Source organism: Trachymyrmex septentrionalis, unplaced genomic scaffold, assembly GCF_001594115.1.
Source record: "Trachymyrmex septentrionalis isolate Tsep2-gDNA-1 unplaced genomic scaffold, Tsep1.0 scaffold88, whole genome shotgun sequence".
Taxonomy (NCBI): domain Eukaryota; kingdom Metazoa; phylum Arthropoda; class Insecta; order Hymenoptera; family Formicidae; genus Trachymyrmex; species Trachymyrmex septentrionalis.
Window position 1 is genome coordinate 51,194 of NW_017306070.1, and position 21,458 is coordinate 72,651.

At 33.0% G+C, this 21,458-nt stretch overlaps 1 protein-coding gene across 5 annotated transcripts in view; it reads right to left on the reverse strand.

The window, feature by feature from the left end:
- The window catches only part of LOC108755527 (SLIT-ROBO Rho GTPase-activating protein 1-like), a 69,609-nt gene that overhangs the window by 17,512 nt on the left and 30,639 nt on the right, over positions 1 to 21,458 (reverse strand). For 4 of the 5 annotated variants that reach the window (XM_018498580.1, XM_018498581.1, XM_018498583.1 and 1 more), the window contains 3 exons: positions 8,561 to 8,744; positions 2,722 to 2,887; positions 786 to 1,013 (listed from right to left, as the gene is read on the reverse strand). In XM_018498580.1, the coding sequence (XP_018354082.1) occupies positions 786 to 1,013; positions 2,722 to 2,887; positions 8,561 to 8,744 (578 nt within the window). Of the gene's footprint in view, positions 1 to 785; positions 1,014 to 2,721; positions 2,888 to 8,560; positions 8,745 to 15,457; positions 15,806 to 21,458 lie in introns of those variants that run through there. The other variant, XM_018498584.1, reaches the window with a different exon arrangement.

Genomic DNA, 21,458 nt, shown 5'->3' on the forward strand with positions numbered 1-21,458 from the left:
ATCATTTTTTGAAGATTTTCAAAAAATGTTGAAAAATTCAGGACTATTTTTCCATATCTTTATTTTACATTACTAAATAAATATTACAAGATAGTTACAAAATATTACAAGATATTTTAGGAGAGGGATTCCGTTCTCCTTTATTTCGGAGAAATTTGAGTGTTTGTCTCATGCCAAAGAAACATGCCCAGACTACAGACAGAGGATTAAAAACTTCTTTGCGTAAAACCGATTTTTTTACTTCAAACTGATGTAATTTTAAAATTAATGAACATAACTATATCAAATTTGACCTCTGATGATGAGCAGAATCGAAAAAGACGTTTTTTTAGTTTTCAACTATTTAGTGCTCATTTTGTGTGCTAATTTCTACTTCAAAGAACAATTTTGTACTACATGCCATTTAGAAGAAACGCGTGACGCTGCTAGTCTAACATCAAATTAGCAGAAATAAGAAAGAAAAGAGGGAAAAAAGTAAAAGATACAAATAGTACTGATTTTGTGCTACAAAAAATAAGTTCGTAGATTTAAAAAAAAAATACATTTATCCTGCAGATAAAATAAAATACAAGAAAGAAGTTAAATGCTATGTACAATTTTCCTTCACCGCGCCGGGTTCAATTTGTCAAGACAGTTCGACGCAAATGGTTGAAGCGACTAGATAGAAGAACTTAAACCGCTTCCATTTCCGCGAAGATTAAGCACCGATATGAGCTCTTATATGTGCTCTTACTGAAAAACATTCAAGCTCAACCTTCAATACGTTCTATTTTATTGTAACCTACCTTGTTAACTTCCTTCTCGATGAGCTTGTATTTCTTGCTGCGTGCAAGTTTCTCACGACTGTCTGCGTTCGCTACCTCGAGTTTGTTGCGTTGCTGCTCAGCGACGCGGAGCTTCGTCTCCGCCTGTCTGGACTCGGCCTGGTAGGCTTGGTAAGTCTTCATTGTCGTGTGTAGCTCGTGCAATACTCGAAGTATCTCCTCGTGCGTCTCATAGCCGATCTCGCGACACTGCGGTAACAGATACCAAATGTAATTGTGATTGATTAAAAACATACAGAGTGTATGATCTCTTCATAACGTGTTTAATTACGAATTTAATTGGAATCAATTGCAATAGAAACAACATTTCTTCTTTCGAAAGAATTTACGATTGTACAAAAACATGTACGAGACTTAGATTTAATTCTTAAGTATTTTTAAAAGATGTATAAATGAAGAGAAGAAATAAAGAAGCTATAGTCGGTCAAAGCGAATCTTGGTGCCTGATAACATTTTTGTGTGAATTTTTACAATTGCTAGTTTAACCACAGGCTACGCGCATAAATAATTAATCGGCGCTTGCTCGCTTGAACTAGAAACTGTAAAAATTCACGCAAAAATATTATCAAGCATCAAGACTTGCTTTAACTGAATATGAATATACAGATCTCGTTCTGATTTATTTGTATTAAACATTTCTTTCTGCTCAATTTTCACTTATTATTGTTTATTCTAAAAGATTGTAAGAGATGATTCCTCATATATATATAATTATATAAACACATATATTAATATTTACACCTTGAGCAAATTATATACACATAGTGAAAGTTGTGCTTATAACATTTCGTTTTTATTGAGCAACACATTTTTATCAATTATTTATTTTATCTGTTATTATTTTCACCATCTGTTATAAACAAAAATTTTTTAAATAATAACAAATCTAAATTTTGTTTGTATAAGTACATCAGGTTTGCGAGAGCTCCCGTGTGTGCAACGATAAAACCTAGGCTAGAAGTTTTATTTCTCCACTCGCGACATCTCTATAAATACTATACTGTAAGTGTTAAAAATAACTTATGCAAAATTTCATTGAGTTTCACCAATTTTATAACAAATAAATATTTCGTTTACTTACTGAACAACTAATGTCTGCGATATCTCAACATGTGACTTTACATAAATATTTCTGAATTCATAAAGTACGTATATTAAAAAATTGAAATGTTTATCATTATTTTAATGCATTTCCATATATTGCTATTAGGGTATAAATTAAAAATACATTACTTTTTATTGAAATAACTTTTGATCCAGATGGTAAACTCTTTAATTCTTTTGTATTACTTTTAAATGCAATTTAGAATAATCTGTAATTTGTTTCAAGTAATTCTTAACATATTGCCTTACAATCTCTTTAATGTTATAACAGTGTTTACACTATACTATCTACATATGCCTGCCCGAACAGCTACTGTACTGAATAGCGCTGACAGTGAGCTCCTTGAACGCACCTAGAACTATATGAAATTTTCAAAATTTCTTGAATTAATGTATGTAAGCCGTAAGGAATCATCCCTTAAATCTTTTGAGTGCAGCTAAAAGAGGTTTACGAGAATATAAATTGCCAAAGTAAAAGTAAACGAAGACGCGTGTAATTGTAAGAGAATGTAAGAGGCAACGTCGAGAATTTCGTCATAATAGAATTAGCATTCGTCTTTGTTTCCAGCACCCGGTATATCGATAATGCCATCAAGTTGTAATGAAAGGTGATCGCGAGGTGGGTGGCGACGCGACGACGGCGGAATGGAGACATTTGAGGTTAATTAATTCGACGAGACAATGGAGCGATCGAACTTCTCAAAGTTAGGCGCGCGGCGATGCAATTGCGCTATTCCGACTTAAGTCAGCTACTAACGGCGGCATCGTGTACCGCGTAGCGTATGGCACTCACACGCTTGTAAATTCGCTGCACGTCCTCCATCACCTGATTGAGACGGCCTACGAGGTGGGTGCTGTAGACCTCAGATAGGGCGGCATGGTCCCTGCTGAGGGACTTGGTCTCGTTTACGAGCTGCTGCCAGCAGGCGTAGCTGGAGAATAGGGGCCATTGTTCCCGCCTGCAGAAAACGATAGATAAGAGGCGATATGGAATCGACGGCGGACGTGCATGTTATGCACGCGTGTATATCGACGTAATTACATCGGCAATTAAATTGACTGCGCTAACGAGCCGATAAAGCGTCGTCTTGAGAATGCATATCGTTCCGTCCTTACATTTTCAATGTTTGCGTACGTAATAGCGATCGTTCCACTTGCTCGTTCATGCAGCTCAAATACGCTATATACAATGTACACACGCACGCACGCACGCACGCACGCACGCACACACACATACCTTTAGATTGAAGATAAAATAATATTTATATTAAATAAGCAAGTTTCCTAAAATCACACCCTATTATATAAATCTAAGATTGTTTGGATATCGTATGTATAATCTCTGGTTACATTATTAGACACATCATATTTTTTGAAATCATTTATTGATTTTTAAAGAATAGATTTGTCTTGTGTTATAATCTATTTATCAGTGTTGCACTTAATCGATCAAAATATAAAGAAAATAGTAACATATACAATAAAAAAAGTTGTATATAAAATGAATGCATTTTAACTTACAACGTTCATGAAAACGTATAAACCTGTTAACAGCTGCAGAGACGACACTAAGGAAAGCGCACATTTATTCTGTTTCTATTATAGAAATTTTGTTTGTTTATCTGTCATAGTAAACTTTAATTTACACATTACATAACATTAGTATAGAAATTGGATATTTAATAGCTTATTATTTTCAGAGTTCCAGTAGTTTCAGAGCTAGAGAACTACCGCCAGAATTGGCTAAAAATCTAAAAAAAGTTTTGTCGGGGCTTAGTCAAATTCGCGCGAGCCGCACTTTCGAGGTTGAGTAACTTCTTAATTACCGACTCGATCGTTTCTTACCATAATAATTTCTTGTAGGATTCATAGAGTACTATCTAGAACTGTCGTCGAAACTACCATGACTCTAAAAAAATATAAGTATGTTATATTTATTAAGAATATTGAAACAATAAGTTAACAGCATATTTAGCCATATAGTTGTATATTAATTTCAAATAAAATCGAACAATTATTTTATACTCCGTTTTCAATTTGGCGATTAGATTCTTATCTTCCTGTTTTATCAAAATTGATATTCTAAGGAAAGCAAAAAGTGAAGTAAAAAAAAACGCATGAATATTAAAATTTATTAATTTCTATATGTATATCAATTTAATTATTTGATAAAAAATACTATAAACTAGCGGCATGCAAAAATTAAAATTTTGTTCAAAGCATGAATATTATTAAATTGTAATGATGAAATCTGTAATTAACAAACTATAGTCCCAATTTACGCGAAATTCGAGTAAATTAAGTCCCAACGAAATGGTTTTTTCAAGTTTTTCAGTAATTCTCTCTCTGATGACAATTCTAGATAATACTCTAAGAGCACTGCAAGAAATTATAATAAATATAGAAAATGATTCTAATAATTGAGCTAATAATTAAGAAATTATTCGACGTCAAAGGTTTACCACTGCTCATGATTTTTTGTAACTCTGAATGGCAATTTTTTAAATAATTATAGAAATTTGATATTTGTTATTTATCAGGCACTTTAGAATTCATTCGAAAGAAATTAGATATTCTATTCATTCAGGTTTGATATTAATTTTTTAACAATTTCATTTTTTTTAAAAAGTAAATAATTTTTTTATATCAGAAACTCTTTCCAGTTAAGAGGCATCAACGAACTATTCGGTGCTAATGCTGGGTGTGAAGTTAGAATGCCTATTTTTCACAGTGTACTTTTATTGTTTTAATCAACGGAATTCTCTCCAAAAATTATTTTAGAGAAAATCTGTTTTTTGTTCTAAATAATCTAGAACTCTTAAAAGAACTACGATTTTGAAGCCTAAAAGTGTCAATTTCATACGCCCATTTCAAAGACTGAAAAAGATTTTAGGCGTTTGAGGATTTGCAGAATTAGATATGTAAACTTATAAAAGATTTAAGCACTAAGATCCGCCGCTTTAATCGAAAATAAGATTTGTTTTTAATCATTAAAATTTTGTAATATTTTGTAGGGGTCAGCGGAAAAATTAACGGAGCCGATTGAGATTTGAAGAACTTATCGGGATCTCTCGTTTTCAATTCTAGCACTCAGTGTGCTACGCCAATGACACTCCACTGACTCTTGTCATATTTATTCCGATATATTTCCTATGTATATTTTTAAATGGCCGGTTTTCTTTATTTTCCTACACTTTTAATTTTGAAATGCATTTTTGGTGTAATAACTGACTGTAGAAGAAATAAAAGTATGTTGTTCATTCTTTTTCTGCAAGCAATTAAAAAAATTGCAATTTTTTTAGTTTGTGTCGTTATTGTAACAAATAAACGATATATATATATATATATATATATATATATATATCTTTCTTGTTTTACAAAAATAAATAAATATTTGATGTAGAATAATTGATGTGTTTTTATGTGTAATTGAGAGAATGTCAAAATAAAAAAGAAAACTTTATTTTATGTATGTAAATATAAATGTAGCTGTCATTCTATTTTTATTTAAAAATAAAAATAGTTATCATTTCCACACAAGATGAATCTAACAAAAAAATCTGCGCATTTAATAATACGGCCAAAAATTGTGGAATAAATTATTTTGAAATTATTTTGACATTACAAACAGATTTCCTACATCTGTTTTGTAGTAACAGTATGCATAATTCTTCGATATTGCAAGTTATTGCAATACAAGCACACAGAAAATAATTTTATAAACATTTACGGACATACAATATTTTTAAAACTGCAAGTAGGCCAGCTGAAAAGAGGTTATCTACCATCGGTTATCGACCATAAAACTTACTTTACGATAATTATATTTCTTGGCAAAGGGTAAACAAATATGACGACGTAATCCCGGATGCGCCTTCGCAATGAAGAGAACTATCGATTCGCAATATCTCCTGGAGCGAAATGAGGGAAATGTGCAAGTGGGAAACGAGAGTGTGTCGTCGTGGTTACGGATTACATTTTACCCGTGCATAACCATGTACAGCGCGAGAGGCATCCCTTTTGTAGACGCTGAATACGCTGCATAAAAGGGGCGCCCCGCGTTCAGGGTTGAATGACGAGAAGGAACTGGGGCATGTCGTAAATGCGGGAACGATGCCAGCAGATGTGCACGCGCGTGTAGGACGCGAAAAAATGAGAAGCCATCCACTTTTCCGTCGTCCATCCGTCTGTCTGTCCGTCGCGAAAGTGGAACGCGGAAAACATTAATTGCACGGAATATACAAGAAATATAAATCGTCATGAGATGTGCGCAGAGGAATTCATAAATCTCTATTATATATCTATAATATAATACATATAAATAGGCCTTTTTATTCATACGTTCTTATTCATAGCATCCATTCGCTCTCTTATTCATTAATTAATACTTTTCTGATACTATAACGTAATATTAACAATGAAATACCGCCTTGACCATAATTATAAAACATCCCCACAAATTGATTTATATGATTTATATTTAACAAAAAATAAATTAAAAAAACAGTTTTAGTGAAAAAAAATATTTATTTTTACAAATATATGTTAATTTTATTAATTCTAATTTGACTTTTATTATCGTTTTTTTTTTCCAAGAAAATGCAAAAAATTGTAGGCGCTTTATATTTATAACCAAGGCTGTAGCTTTAAATTCTTCGTAATATCAACCCAATTTTATATGCTACAAGAATCTTCTCCAAATTAAATAAGAGTCGTAATTAGAGTTTAATTTTCTTACAATGATAATGTATAAGGAAAAATATTTGCGATACATAAAATTGTTTTCATATTATGGAATGTCTCTCCAAACAAGACAGCACAAAGGACAAAATCCAATACGATATATTCATACATTGAAAAAAGTCATACTTTAATTATCTGTATTTATACAAGAATGCGTTATACATAAAAATTAGTTCATTATAATTTTTAACAACGTTAAATGAAACGCAGCTTATGTATCACACGTTTATTTTATCGGCGTCATTATAATGTCATAATCCGATATAAATTGTGTAAATTGAAATAATAGTCGTATGTACCTTCAATAATTAGAGCAAGAGGATGCGTTATAATTTTTAACAGTGTTAAATAAGACGCAGTCTACATATATCACATGTACATTTTATTAAATACTAATGACACTACCTCACTCTTTATGTTCAACTGCAACGCGAATCTCTAAGTTTATCGAATCTGTTTAGACCTGTTCGCAAATTGCATGTGCTGCTGGTGGTATGGTGCTCGGTATTGTGGCTGCCTTAAGTCTTGTTTCCGTAAATCAGTGGCCATATACATGTATATGGGATGCGTTTCTGTTTTCCGCAGCGCTCCACGCTGTAAACATCACTTCATTCTTGTTTTCTATCAAATATTAAACAAAGATAAATGATGCGTACAAGCGCTGTGAGCGCCAAAAACGGAACGCACTCGGACTGTACCGCGCCGGGACAGCGAGCGGGTAGCGAATCGCACGCTCGTACAAGGACTGCGCGCGCAACAGCTACAGAGTGAACGCCATATCGTAAACGTAAATCACAGGTCATTTCGCTATAATAGCGAAATCAGTCGCACTAATGGACACTGGTGCATATTAAAGCCGTTGTACACTTAATAATCAATATTGTAAATTATATGTATATAACTATTACACTTTATCCGAGGGACGTTCTGGAGATATCCTCTGGATAACCAAGGGATGGTTTGTTTGTAGGATATCCCACAGATTATTCCTCCTGCTGCTATTTAGTTAAAAAAAAAAATGAATTTCTATCTTCTGCAAACATTATATAATGATACAATATTAACTCTTAAGAAGAAGAAATACAATTTCTCGGAAATATACTCAAAGATTTGAGATCGTTGTTGATTTTAGTATAGGAACAGTTTTGCAATAGATACTTAAGATATCTATTATAGATCGATCTCCGCGCCAATTTATTATACATTTCATGACTATAAATATTATTCATACATGATCAAGATTTATATCTCAAATATAATCGCAAGCTCAATCAAAATTTACGTAATATAATCGCGAAACAATTCGCGTTGCGCAATGTGTAATGTAATTGCAAATGTATGTAATGTTATACGCGTCATTGTTTCATTGCATCGTGCAACACGTGGTACACGAGTCTGAATTACAATTAATTGACGCATGCGTCGTTGATTATTTAATATTGTAATCTACAGTAGAATTATTTTTCCTTTTCGCCATTTTGCTTTATATCCAGTTAACAAACGTCTACGTTGTAATTTTGTTCTATCGCACTTTTAATGATAATAAAAAAAAAAAGATGTAAACTGTTTAAAGCTATACTATTACTGTTCATTTTCTCCTAAGTTAGTAACTTTTCTCCTAAGCTAGTAATTTTCTTACAATAAAAATGTCAATTAAGTAATAATATATTACTTTGACGCACTATAAATACAAATTTAAATAATCGTCATTTGCGCCGATGTTTCTAAGAAATTGGTTTCTGGTGAAATTGTATGTTTTAACCGTATTTCTGTGATTTATGCATTCCTTCTCATCAAATGTTCTTTATAATGAAAAATGTATATGTATAATGAAAAAAGTATATGTATAACAAAATATAGAATTTATATACATGATATACTTATCGTACTTTTGTTTCTGCTCCTTATGCCTCAACTGTATGCTCCTAGCCATCTTGTCGAGAGATTTGCTGTAGTCCAGCTCCAGTTCCGCCCTTTTGCGGAAGAAATCCTGAAGCTCGACCACGAGGGCGACTTGTGCTTCCATTCTTACATCGAGACATCTCAGTTGCTCGTTTAGCTGTAGCCGTATATCTGCAAGCAAAGAGAAAAGAAAACCCCATCAGTACTCGTATTCTGATCACGCTTTTCAGGTGTCTTGAGATACACGCTCGAAGACCCTTAAAATAATCCCCGGAAATTAATCGCGATCGAGCTTGCGAGTCTTCTGGTAGATAAATTTTGGTCTTCTCAAAGTTAAAACTGATATCGGGCTATTATAATACTTCGAAGATCATAAATTTCCGGAAATTAAAAGAAAAGGACTTCCGCGCGAGTTCTTACAGTCTTCAGGATCGTTTTCGAAATCGATAACCAAAGAAGAGATACTATTAAAAATGACCGGTACTGGGCAAATTTTCGTGTCTATCAATGGGATTCGGAGGGGGAGGGGGCAAGTTTAGGGATAATTAAAGGACGATGATATTATCGACAATTAATAAAAAATTTGAAATTATTAACATAAATATTACAATACACTATTAAATTCATAATTTTTTAACGATCTGATTGAAAATGGAACTCAAATATTCAAACGTTAAATACGAAGCGCTCTTACAATTCCGAGTGTTAAGATGTTGAACTAACATTCATTAAAATTAAAATTAAATTAAATTAATTTATTTCAGAAATAAATTGAGAGCCGATAAATTACCGGATTCACACAATCATTCTGATAATCCTCCCCAAATTTTCCCATAATTTTTTATTACATGCTGCATAAATAAATAAGTGTACTTTAATGCTATAACAGGGAGTTTTTGTAATACCGTTTATCCAAATACAATGAACGCTAAGGTTATCTTCTTCTTAATAATTAAATAAGAAAAGGATAACGTGAACTTTAACATTCATCGTATGAGGTCTAAGTAATTATTTAATGTAGTTAAGTCACTATTATTTCATTATAAATTAATAATATACAAATATTGTTGCTGTAACTATATTTTTATAATGTTGAGTACCATAATAGTTGCTATTATTCTGTAAAACTAATTACAGATATTATAATTTCAAATTATATCAAATTTATAGTTGCTACAATTATTTGTTTTCTTTCACCTCCTCTCTCTCTCTCTCTCTCTCTCTCTCTCTCTCTCTCTCACTCTCTCTCTCACTCTCTTTCTACATATATTATAGTTCTACTAGTGAAAAAAAACAAAATTATTTTTACGATATAGTTACATATCCAACTACTATTTGCAAGATTAAAAAATTATATAGTTAGAATAAAAAATTACATACACTTAAATTATAATTAAATTAAGGTAACAGCCATTTTTGTAATCATATTACATTCTTTCATTTCCATCTTGGCTCAAAGGATCAGTAGTATGGATGTAGACTTAATAAACATTATTACGCTTATATATATAAACGCTTAGAGAAATTAATATATAATTAAACCACTTTGTGAGATATAAATTTTGATCGGATTCTGTTTTTCGTTTTTTAACTTTATCATAGCAATATTCCATGCCAAAGTCATTTTATTCCCGCATCGATAACAACGACAAAGAGGCGGACGCTGCTCGGAATAATAATCATCTTAGGAATGGCGGATGTCGTGAGGAAAGACTTCGATACGATCGCATCAGAGACTTCCGACTCTCTCTCTCTCTCTCTCTCTCTCTCCCCCTGTCTCTCTCTTTCTCCACAGTAATTCGTATTTCATTAATGTTATCCGCAAGACAATGACGAGAAAGAGGAACGACATCTCAGCTTCTCAAGGCGACTGCTAAAAATAAACGATCATATGTAACGCGAAACAATCTATCGTTCTGTAGGCTTTGTTAGACTTTGCTAGAATGAGGAAAGAGACCCCTTTTACACCAAGCACTTGATACGCGCATTAACTAGTAATTTTCTATTAAAGTATGTTAATTTCAGCAATGTATTTAAAAAATAATGTACTAAAATGATACAATACGTAATTAATCAAAATGATTAAATACACGTATCATGTACATACGTGTTTATACGTATCACTGAAATTAAGATAATTCAATAAAAAATTATTACCAGTATCAAGTGCATGATGTAAATCAGATGAGAGTCTCATGTTCGCGTACCGCATGATTTATTGTCGCGACCGCGCGCATGCGCGTATCTCGTTTCCGTTCCGAAACTTCCTTTGCCTCCGATAATATAAATGACACGAAGTGATTACGGTCGAATACATTGTTCGCATAATCCATTATCGGTACGAGTAAAAGTAATTTTCATTTCTCCAGCGTTTTCTCTCTCTCTCTCTCTCTCTCTCTCTCTCTCTCTCTCCCCTCCCCTTGTTTTAGCATCTTCCTTAATTTATTTTGGGCCGTAGGCCAGTATTCATAGTCGGTTCTTATTTTAAAATCTTCTTAAGTAATATCTTAAGATGCTAATACAGCTCTCTAATTGGTTTGTGACATCTTAAAATTATACTATAAGACAGTTCTAAATATAAGATCTAACTATGAATAGATGATGCACTCAGATGATGAAAGCAAATTAGAGGGTTATGGGAGAGACTGCAATCTCTTTTTTGTCGACATAATTTGATCAGTATTATACATCGAATTAATATTAAACGATGCCCATCTAATTTAATTTTGTGCAGAGACTTAAAAAATTTTAATAAACAAAGCTTTCTCTGTGACATAGAGGAATGTCATCTGGTCAGATTTTATACATATATCTTCTAATAGCTTCGAGAACAAAGCTAGTAGATGGACATATTTAACAATAACTTTTAGATCATTTCAACAAGCATGCTCCTAAGTATAAGGTGTTCTTTTTAGAAATCTACCGGCACCATGGCTGATGTAAGAGATCTAGAGGTATGTGCGTGAAAGGAACAAACTAGAAGAATATGGAGAATAGAAATAATGGCAGTTATAAATGTTAAAGCTTTGAAAAATATTGTACAGGACATAGTTTGCGAAACAAAGACTTATATTATCTATCCGTCTTTGTTCAAGAAGATAATCCTGCTACCATATGGAGTAGGTTATGATACTTGAGACTGATTAAAGTAAAGGAGATCAGCAGATGCCTAACGTGTATGATGAAGGAACTCATTAAACACTTTGTAGGTGATGCAGTCTAGCATGGTAAAGAAGAAAATAATGTGACTTCTTAGTACAAAATGAGATTTTTGATCATGGCCAGTTATATTTTATATTTCGGTATGCAATATCGAAAACCATATCGAGGGCTTTCTCTGGAATCGATTCTAATTCTGCTCTAACAAAATTTTATTAAAGATTATCACTATTATCAGAATAGTTCTATTCTGTCTTATGTCTACAATTGAACATCTGTTAAATTTTTCATCAATACATGGATATTTCAAGTGGCTGGAAATCTGCACTTGAGATCCCTGCACCCTATAAAAACTCATTTTTTAAGCTTCTGTGGAACGCCTCTTTTTATTTTATAAATTGCTTGCTCGATATTTATGACACTTGGTCTATAATATATTGTACTTTATCTTAGCGCCGAGACACTATCGTGTCTCCTAATAATTTGACAATACATTCGAATAAAAAATAAAACGTTATGGATTCGAAATAATGCATTCAATATGACGGACAGAATTAAAACAAATAATTCGATTATCATAGAATTTGATTTATTACAATTTTTAATAACAAAGCACAACATCAAATTTCTCTTTATTTGAAGCTCGTCAAAGTCATGCATATGCTGATTTCCAAACTGACTTTCAAACTCTGATTATCATTTGTGACACTTAATTCTCTTTCCAGGAGTATTCTTTTGAGATTCAATGTTTTTAGGCTCTCTCAGCGAGCAATTCAAATTCAGCAGAGATCTCCTAAAACCAAGTTCCGCAACCAATTTTTTTTTAATTTGAATTTTAAAGTTTTAAGGCTGGAATCAAATTTTAGACCCCATATATAAACTCTTAAAAAACAAAATATTCCACTACTTTGTCAAAAAGCTTCGAAAAGAAGGATTAACGATCTATAATATTTGTCCGTCAGTGCTGCACAATTTAAATCAGTAACTTTTATTCTGATGTTCGACATTCATACGTTATCACTAACACATTTATACATTCCATCGCGTTCCGTTTTATGCCAATCAAAATTTCCATCGCCGCTCACTCAAAAAGTTACCAATCAAATAAAAACGGGAAAATTTCCAAAAGATCCGAATTCAATGGCGGTTTTACTTATGCATACGCTTTGCCTGACATACGCGAACGTAGCTCGCCAAAACGATACACTATTCAGATCTCATGATGAGAACGCGGAGACTCATATACACGATCATAATTTTTTCGCAATTTCATGCGTATGCATGAAATTGCGCACGTGATAAGCGAGAGGGCGAACATTCAACAGAAAGATTAACGCTGATTAGGTATGTATATGCATAACAGAATCTCTCGCGATGACACGTCGCGAATCGCGAGCCACGAATCACGATTTAATTATTGCCTCATTGCGCCGCGCGAGAATCTGTTATACAAGTAGTAGAACAGTGCATACGGTACACACATGTGAGAAAACCTAACTGTATATCGGGCAGCTGGATGCAATCCTGTCTACAATGTTACGGCTATCGAGCGGATGAATCTTCTCGCAATGCATCACGAAACTAAGTGATTTGCGCCGTTGCTTATCGCACGGAACTATTCTTATCTTCCGATATTGCTTTACTATTGAGTTTACTATATTGAATTATAATATCGATATGTTTTACTATCCAATAAAAATACATATTTTTCTCAATTTAATGTATGTATTGTTAAATAGACTATTTTATAATTACAGTGACTGCGTTCAGCAAAATGTTTATTTTGCTACTAATAGAAGTTCTACTTGCCAAGATAGAACCATTTCTGTAAACTTGAAAGTATAATTCAATCAACGCGAAAAAACTTCCAACAATTGTAAAATAAACGTTCTGCGCTAAAAATGGCTAATAATCTTAAAATAGTTTATTCAATTATTGTGCAGTAATTTTACATAAAATTTTACAAAATTTATATAGTAATCTTTATATGTCCTTTTTTCAAGTATAAATGTTTGAAATTTAATTATAGACCCATTAAAATATGACATCTATTTCCTAAGAAAATAATTTAAGAGATCTAGTTTATATATGTATAAAAATTTTTAACAGTATTTCATTTAATATAACAAAAAAACTTATTAAAGACTCTCAAAATTAAAAATTAATTAATCAGAAATTAAGGCAAATAAGGCAGACTGCCGTACTCTTTAATCCAAGTAATTAGTGCGCAAATTTTACATAAATTTTTATAAATAAAAACTATATTTGACTTGCTTTAACATCGAACGTTTCGACCACATTTGGGGCCATCCTCAGTGAAATACAAGAGGCAGAAAGATTCTCACACTCTTGCATAACAGGCGTGAGTAAGATACGAATGTAACTTGTGATAGTTTTTATTGAATCTTTCTTTGTAAATATAAGTATCGGAGTCATTCAGCATCTCGTGCACCATTTAGCATCTGATTATAATCTTTATTATCAATAGTTACTATTATATTTCTCTTATCTGTTTTGGTAAAGATAGTATCAGGATTATCAATCATACATTTCTTAGCTCTTTTTTTAAAGAAGGGAAAGTTGGTGATTAACAGGATCAGGAATCTTAGAAATTAAATTATTAATAATATAGGAATCGAATGATTCCTAATCGTCAAACGTTTATCAATATGTACCTTACTAGTGATATTTTTTATAAATTCAATTATTGTCTTTTTGTAATTGTGAACAGGTAAAAAAAAGTTTTCACCTAACTGTAACAAGCATTGAATGGATGATAAATTTACGAATTACTTATTTTTTATTGTTAAGGTAAAAGAATTGGGAATTTTATCATTAAAGGAGGGAAGATTTATAAAAACTTTAGGAGAATTTATTGTTTCTTTGTGAGGAAAATTGATTAGGTAGCTTTGTTTGTAACCGTAGATTTGTTTCGACACGTGATGAATAGATTTAACATTTCTTCTAACTTCTCTTTTTTACTTGGAGAGTAGCCACTTTATTAAAATAAAAAGTAAAGCACTTTATGAAAATTTTTATGTTCTTGTTTAGAAAAATGACAAAAATGATTTTTTTCTTGTCTAGAAAAGGAAGATTCACAAATGTGTATTGGAATCTGCCGAGAGATCTCTCTCTGTCTCATAAGATGTAAGATTTTGTTGGGAATGACTGACAGTCCTATACATCTAACTCCAATTTTCGTAATTTTAATGTAAAGGGTGTGCTTCAAATTATTAAATTTATCGATCAAACGAAAGTAGCTTAAGTTGATCATAGATTCACATAAAAAATTTAAATGTAAAATAATGTTACGAGAGATACAAAATTGAAGAAATCTGATTCTGACTTTACTTTTTATAATAATATTTTGTTGTTTAATCCCCGCTACTTCATGAGTCTGACTACAGTTTCGCCAATGTCATAAAAATAAAACTAAAGAACGCATCGTAAAAAACATATTTCAGCCAGCCACAAATTCAATACAAAACTTATTAAAGACTCTGAAAATATTATTACATAAACCAAATATTATTACATAAAAATCTTATCTTCTAACCCTTCGCACGTTTCTCTTGATTCTGCCTCGCCCAATATCGCCCAATATTGAAGGCCCCTTATCAGCCACCAGCGATTCCCTCACTTTTTTGTGAGCCACCCCGTATACTCTCGCAGGACGAGATTACCCCTTTCATCTTTCTTACCGCCTACACGCTCGCTGAATTTACCTTTTGTCCAGGCCTCCCACTCGTGGCGTCCGGCAAGTTTGAACATTTCTTCTCTTCACGTTATTTATTATATCGAGTAAGAGCCTCGGTTAGTCTGCTATCGTCGTAGTTATAGTTTCTCGTTCACCCACGTTCACTACTCGTACACGTCACGACGACGACGACGACGACGACAGGACTCTTCGTGCCACTGTCTCTCGCACGCACGTACACATGCAGCAAGGAGCACGCTAAACACGAACATACACTCACACACGTATATACTCTATGCAGTCCGTGATGTTTCCTTGTGACCCCCCGGTATACATTACAGTATATGTGTATCACGCGAGCCTTTTCTCCAGAACGTACCGCGGCTTTCTAAATGGGATACTCTAAGATGAATCTTATTCTTACGATTTAGTACTGTTCACATACTTGTATTTGTACTTGCAAGTGATACGGCATAGGCGAAGAGCGTGAATAGTTATCTATCAAATATATTACTATAAAAATGTTGCTTTCAACGTGGCAAAGACTGGTGATTGCAAGTTATTAGAATGCGATATTTGAGATTTTCACTTGATTCTTTATTGTTCACACAACTTCATTAGAAATTGATTCACTTCTCTACAATGTTAATAAGCAAATGGGGGGGATATCGTGGTACCATATGGTGGTAACCATATGTAACTAAAGTTCCTTCTCGAAATCATTTTTGTAATGTCTAACATATTTATGGGTGAATAATATTATGATTATGTCGCCGTTATATAATTTTGAACTTATGCATTCAAATTAAGAAATAGAAATGTCTGAAAACATCGATAGTTGTGATGCTCTTACTTTATGCTTATACTTTTATTATTTATAGGGCCATACCATCCCTCCCTCCTCCTTAAAATTTCTTTTTTTTTTAATATTTTGTAATAAAATGTTACATATATTATTAATATTTCTAAAATACTTAATCACAATTTTGATATTCTAAAAATATGTTTTAATTTAAAAAACTCCTAAATTTTTACAGCTTATTGCTCCATTGTAGATACCGCGTTATGGAAAGAAGTCACTACTTGCAAGACACTATTTAAAATATTACTGTGTCTGCCACTAAGTGTTCCTTTTGCTGAACAAAGTTTTTCGGTCCTTTGGCATTTGAAAATCCAGTTAAGAAATCGTACGAGTGAAGAAAGACTCTTCACAATATACATATACAATAGTATATACTCGTAGTAATTCAGATTGAATTATTTAAGCATTAAGATCTCTTTCTCTCTTTCTCTCTCTCTAGCTTTGACCGTTATGGCCATTACTTCTATTTCTTATGGTTGAGTTTTCAAATGTACGGTCTAGTAAGGTTCCTATTGTTCTAATTATTCGTCAATTCTCCTTAATATTTAATAATAAGTTAATATCCTTTCTCTCAGTATGAAAAATCAGAAAATAGAAAAAAAAATTACTTTTTTAAAAAATCAGATATAGAATTGCGGCAAAACTCAGAAACTTCGGGTCTTCAACAGCACACATATATAGAAAATTCCTACATTTTTAATAAATGTGGTATTACAAATTAGTTTCTTATATCTTAAATTTAGTATGTATATAATACAATATCTAAAACAGAGAAATGTATTCTTCTTTTGCTTGAAATAAATTCGAATTTCTCTTTCAATTTAATCATACAAATCTCCCGTCCGTTTTTGATTCGGTTATTAAAAAACCGAATTATATAAAAGGTTAGCGAATGTTTACGGTGGAATACTTTTTCGTTTCGGAACTTGGTAAGACGGTAGATAAATTCGACGTTTGCCGATATTTTTTTTTTTTTTTTTTAGAAAAAAGAGGGAAAGTGCTTATAACCCGATCCGTATTTGTTCAACGAACGAGAGTGCAGGCGATAAAACGATCGCGGGAATATCGAGTGGCCCGAACGAGAAAGTTCGCCATTTATCGTTTATGTCCAGTGAAAGAACTCTGTTGATACAACGCGCTATAGTTCCGCTTAAGTGATTGTTATCGGAGTTTAACGGACACGTCGTCCGTACATCTGGCTCCGGAGAAGCACGTCGCGCAAAGCCTCGATAATGTCGGACAACTATTTTTATCACCACGCTCCTTCGCTTCGCACACACCTAATCGATCATACCCCCGTATGATCAGTTAGATCACTCCAGTTACGTGATTGAATATTTATGAGAGCGCGCGACGACACGATTGACCGGTGAATTGATAATTCAAAGACGCGTGTGAACTTGCAGCGATCGATCATAGATCCTGAATTATTATATCGCCTTCGTAGCCTATTATCGACTAAAATGAATTCAATAGCTGATGACGATCGTAAAATCAGCATTTGAGATATCAATTGCGAAGATGACAAATTCGACAGACTAAAATGAATTTCGCAAAATTATTGCTTAATTTCTCTGATGCAAAACAACGTTACTCAATTGAATGAAATTTACGTAATACATTTAAAGAAATAAAAGATGTAAAAAATTTGATGAGAGATCGCTCAAAATGTGTGCTGAATAAATTCACTTTCAAACTAATCGAAAGATAAAGTAATTGTTTAACAAACAATTACTTAATCTTTCCATATACAAATTTTTGGAACAGCTATAGTACAAAGAGAAAAATACGGAATTGGTTTAAACGAAATGAAAAGTTTAAAGAAACCGTAATATATATAGTTGGAAAATTTAATACATTTCACGTGTTCCGAACGACCCAAATTTTTCATTCAAATTTTTGTGTCAATTAAACATAAGATAATTATGTTAGAAAGTGTAATATAAATAGTGCTTAAAAAAATTAACAGCAAAAATGTAACACTGACACCAGTAGCACGTTAATTTATGAGCCCTGTAGAGCGCTGAAACGTTGAATATGAATTTAACACCAAATCTAAATAACAGCAAAATTAAATCACATTATCACATTATGTGAAATTAACACTCGAATATGTTGATTCAACACAAATGTTAACAAGAACGTGAGTGGATTGTTTCAAGACAAATACATAATGTTTTTTGCCATGTAGATTATCATGTATAATAGTTGTCGAGCTGGGAATCGTTCGATCTCGCGAGCGAGCGAAGGCAGGAAGAGGGAATAATTTCGCATTCCGACGGGAAGGGCGACACGCCTTCTTTCCATTATTTGATTACATCGCGTATCGCGCACTCGACATCCGTTTACTTCCAATGCTAAAAATTAGAATTTTTACCGGACGATCCGTCGACACAACATCAATCAGACTGTATCTTACTTGCTTGATCAAATCTCTCCACTAATTAAGTTCCTCCCTTAAATAAAGAAAGTCTAATTTGCTTAGCTTTACTTATCGTATTACAACGTATTACAAAAGTAAAATTTGTGTGATTTTAATAATATGGAAAAATCATTCAGGATAGGAGAATATATTCAAAGTAACGTCAACGAAAACAACACGTGACAGTAGAATCGTTCAGCCTCGTGTCTCTCAGCAGACATCTTCATCTTTCCAAAGAGAATATGCTAATCAATCAGATAGCAGCAGAGCCGTATAAAATCATGTATTCATGAGCAATTATCATCGAAATATTATTTCACGTTCACCAGATCGATCGATACGGTGGATCGAGTCCAATCGATTTTTCCACGTTGATCACAGATATCAGACCATGATCTCTCGGTTCCGTAACTATTATTAATCGAAAACGATTTCCACAAGATAAAAAAAGACTAAAATGTTCTTCAGATTACGTCTGTTCGCAAAGATCGGATATCGCAATCGATTTCTTAATAGCGGCCGCAGGTGTTAAGCCGCGTCGATTAGATCACGCGAAATGATCGGTATGAAACGATCACCGTTACTGATAACCGATCGCGAAAGAAATCTGAGACGAGTCGAGCCTCGATCGGAGAGTATCGATACATATACAGGAAGGCCTTTATAATCATCTTACACTCATACTAATCAATTTTTTTGTGATATATGTGTGCGTGTGTGTTTATTGGTTATTTTATTCTTTAATTTCGCGCTATGTTTAGAATACCGTAGATTTTTATTTTATTTAAGATATAAAGACATTGAAAATAAAAATATTAAAAATTTTTATGATTATTTACGGATTATTTAAATAAATAAAAAAACTTTTGCGTTATTTTTTAAGTAATTGGCAATTTTATATTATTCTGTTACACATTGTAAAGATTAATTTTCTGCGTATTTAATTAATTCTCTCTATACATTTAGTCTGAACAAATTTGGTAAACGCACAAGAAATTAAAATAACTGAACCCAATAATTTTTACACATTATTTACAGACTCCAACTTTTTGCTCGATTATCAGACTTTGGAGAATTCATTTTTCCTCTACTACGTCTATATTTCATCTTGCAGATAATATTTTACCGTTCTCCAAATGGCAAATTAATTCTCTCACGAACAACTCCCTCGAATCTTGATTAATTGTTTAAATTAATTTTACCAAATGCACACGCACTTATCGTCTCTAAGACAATGTAGATTCTCATCGCATTATAGTAAACGACACGGAAATCACCATTTTGTGATTTCGACGAGAGCGAGATTTTGCGCGCGAATGATGCAGCCTGAGCTCGGGACTCGACCGCATAAACTGGCCTATAAGGACAGGCAGTGACTGCTTTGACCGTCGTTAAATTAACCACAATTACCACCGTTCCCGGGGCCCACACACGCTCTCGCTCTCTCTCGCTCTATCTTTCTCTCTCTCTCTCGTTCTCTCCTTCCCTCTCTTTCACGCACGCACGCCTCGAGAAGTGTGCAGTTGGGCAGGCGCGAGCGGAAAACAGGCATGGCGAGACGTCTCAAAGGGCCCTGCCCTTGACATTGCCCTCGTTAACTTCGAGTCGAGAGAGTTGGTTTTCAAGACTAAAGAAACAAAATTATAAGTATACCTACAAGATAATCCCGAATATTATCTTTTTCTAGGGAAGGCAACATAGTGATAACTTACATTTTGTTTTGAGAAAGAATAGAATATAGTTAGCGAACGTTCCTGTATAATTCACTATAATAACGAGTAATCAATAACTGAGGCTGAGGTACATAATCGGCGCACCGATGCGAAACAACAGAAACTTCGATAATAATAATAATAATAATAATAATAATAATAATAATAATAATAATGATGATGATAATAATGATAGCGTTGTCATTGAATAGAAATACAGCATGTACTTTATAGAATAAAGCTACACGTTAAAGCATTTGCAACCCTGAGAATAAAATTGCCTTCGCTTTACACCAATTAACACGCATCGTGAGGTGCAAATAACTTTCGGGAGAGCAAAATATAAAATCGCGAAATTTTCATTTTGCGTGCAATTTTATCTCTTATCGGCCTAGATTAATGATCTCTCCCACAATGCATCACTCAAAATAATAATCGAGAAATTCGGCGAAAGCGAAACAGAAAAATAATAACTACTAATGACGAAGCCAATGGAAATATGCATCCATTCATGCTGAAAATATGATTAAAATAATACGGGCAGGTACTTATAAATCGACTACCTACGTCGAAAATTGAATTTTCTTGGAAAAGTGATTGTAATAGCAGTACCGATGGATAAATAAAAGGCTCAAACAAGGGTTGGACGTTATATGAATCACAAAAATTAGATTTAAACAGTGGTGAATAATTAAATTCATACGTCGTATATAATATATTCCACGCCGTTGTACGTATTCGTGATCGTGATAAATTCCGAATACGAATGAATGTGGCGCCTAAGCGCGTAATATTTCTCCGACTTCCTGCCCCTTTCTTGTTGTTACGTACGTTAATGATTAGCACATAATGTTAACTCGAAGATCCACCGGCTACTATTGTATATAAACTTCCCACACTTAATTAAATCATAAGACTCGTAATAATTTGCACAAATCAAAGTAGCGGACTCTTGTTTACATCGAATTAAAATAATTTACAACGTGATTTATCTATAATTGTAAAATTAAACATTTTTATATATAATATATTA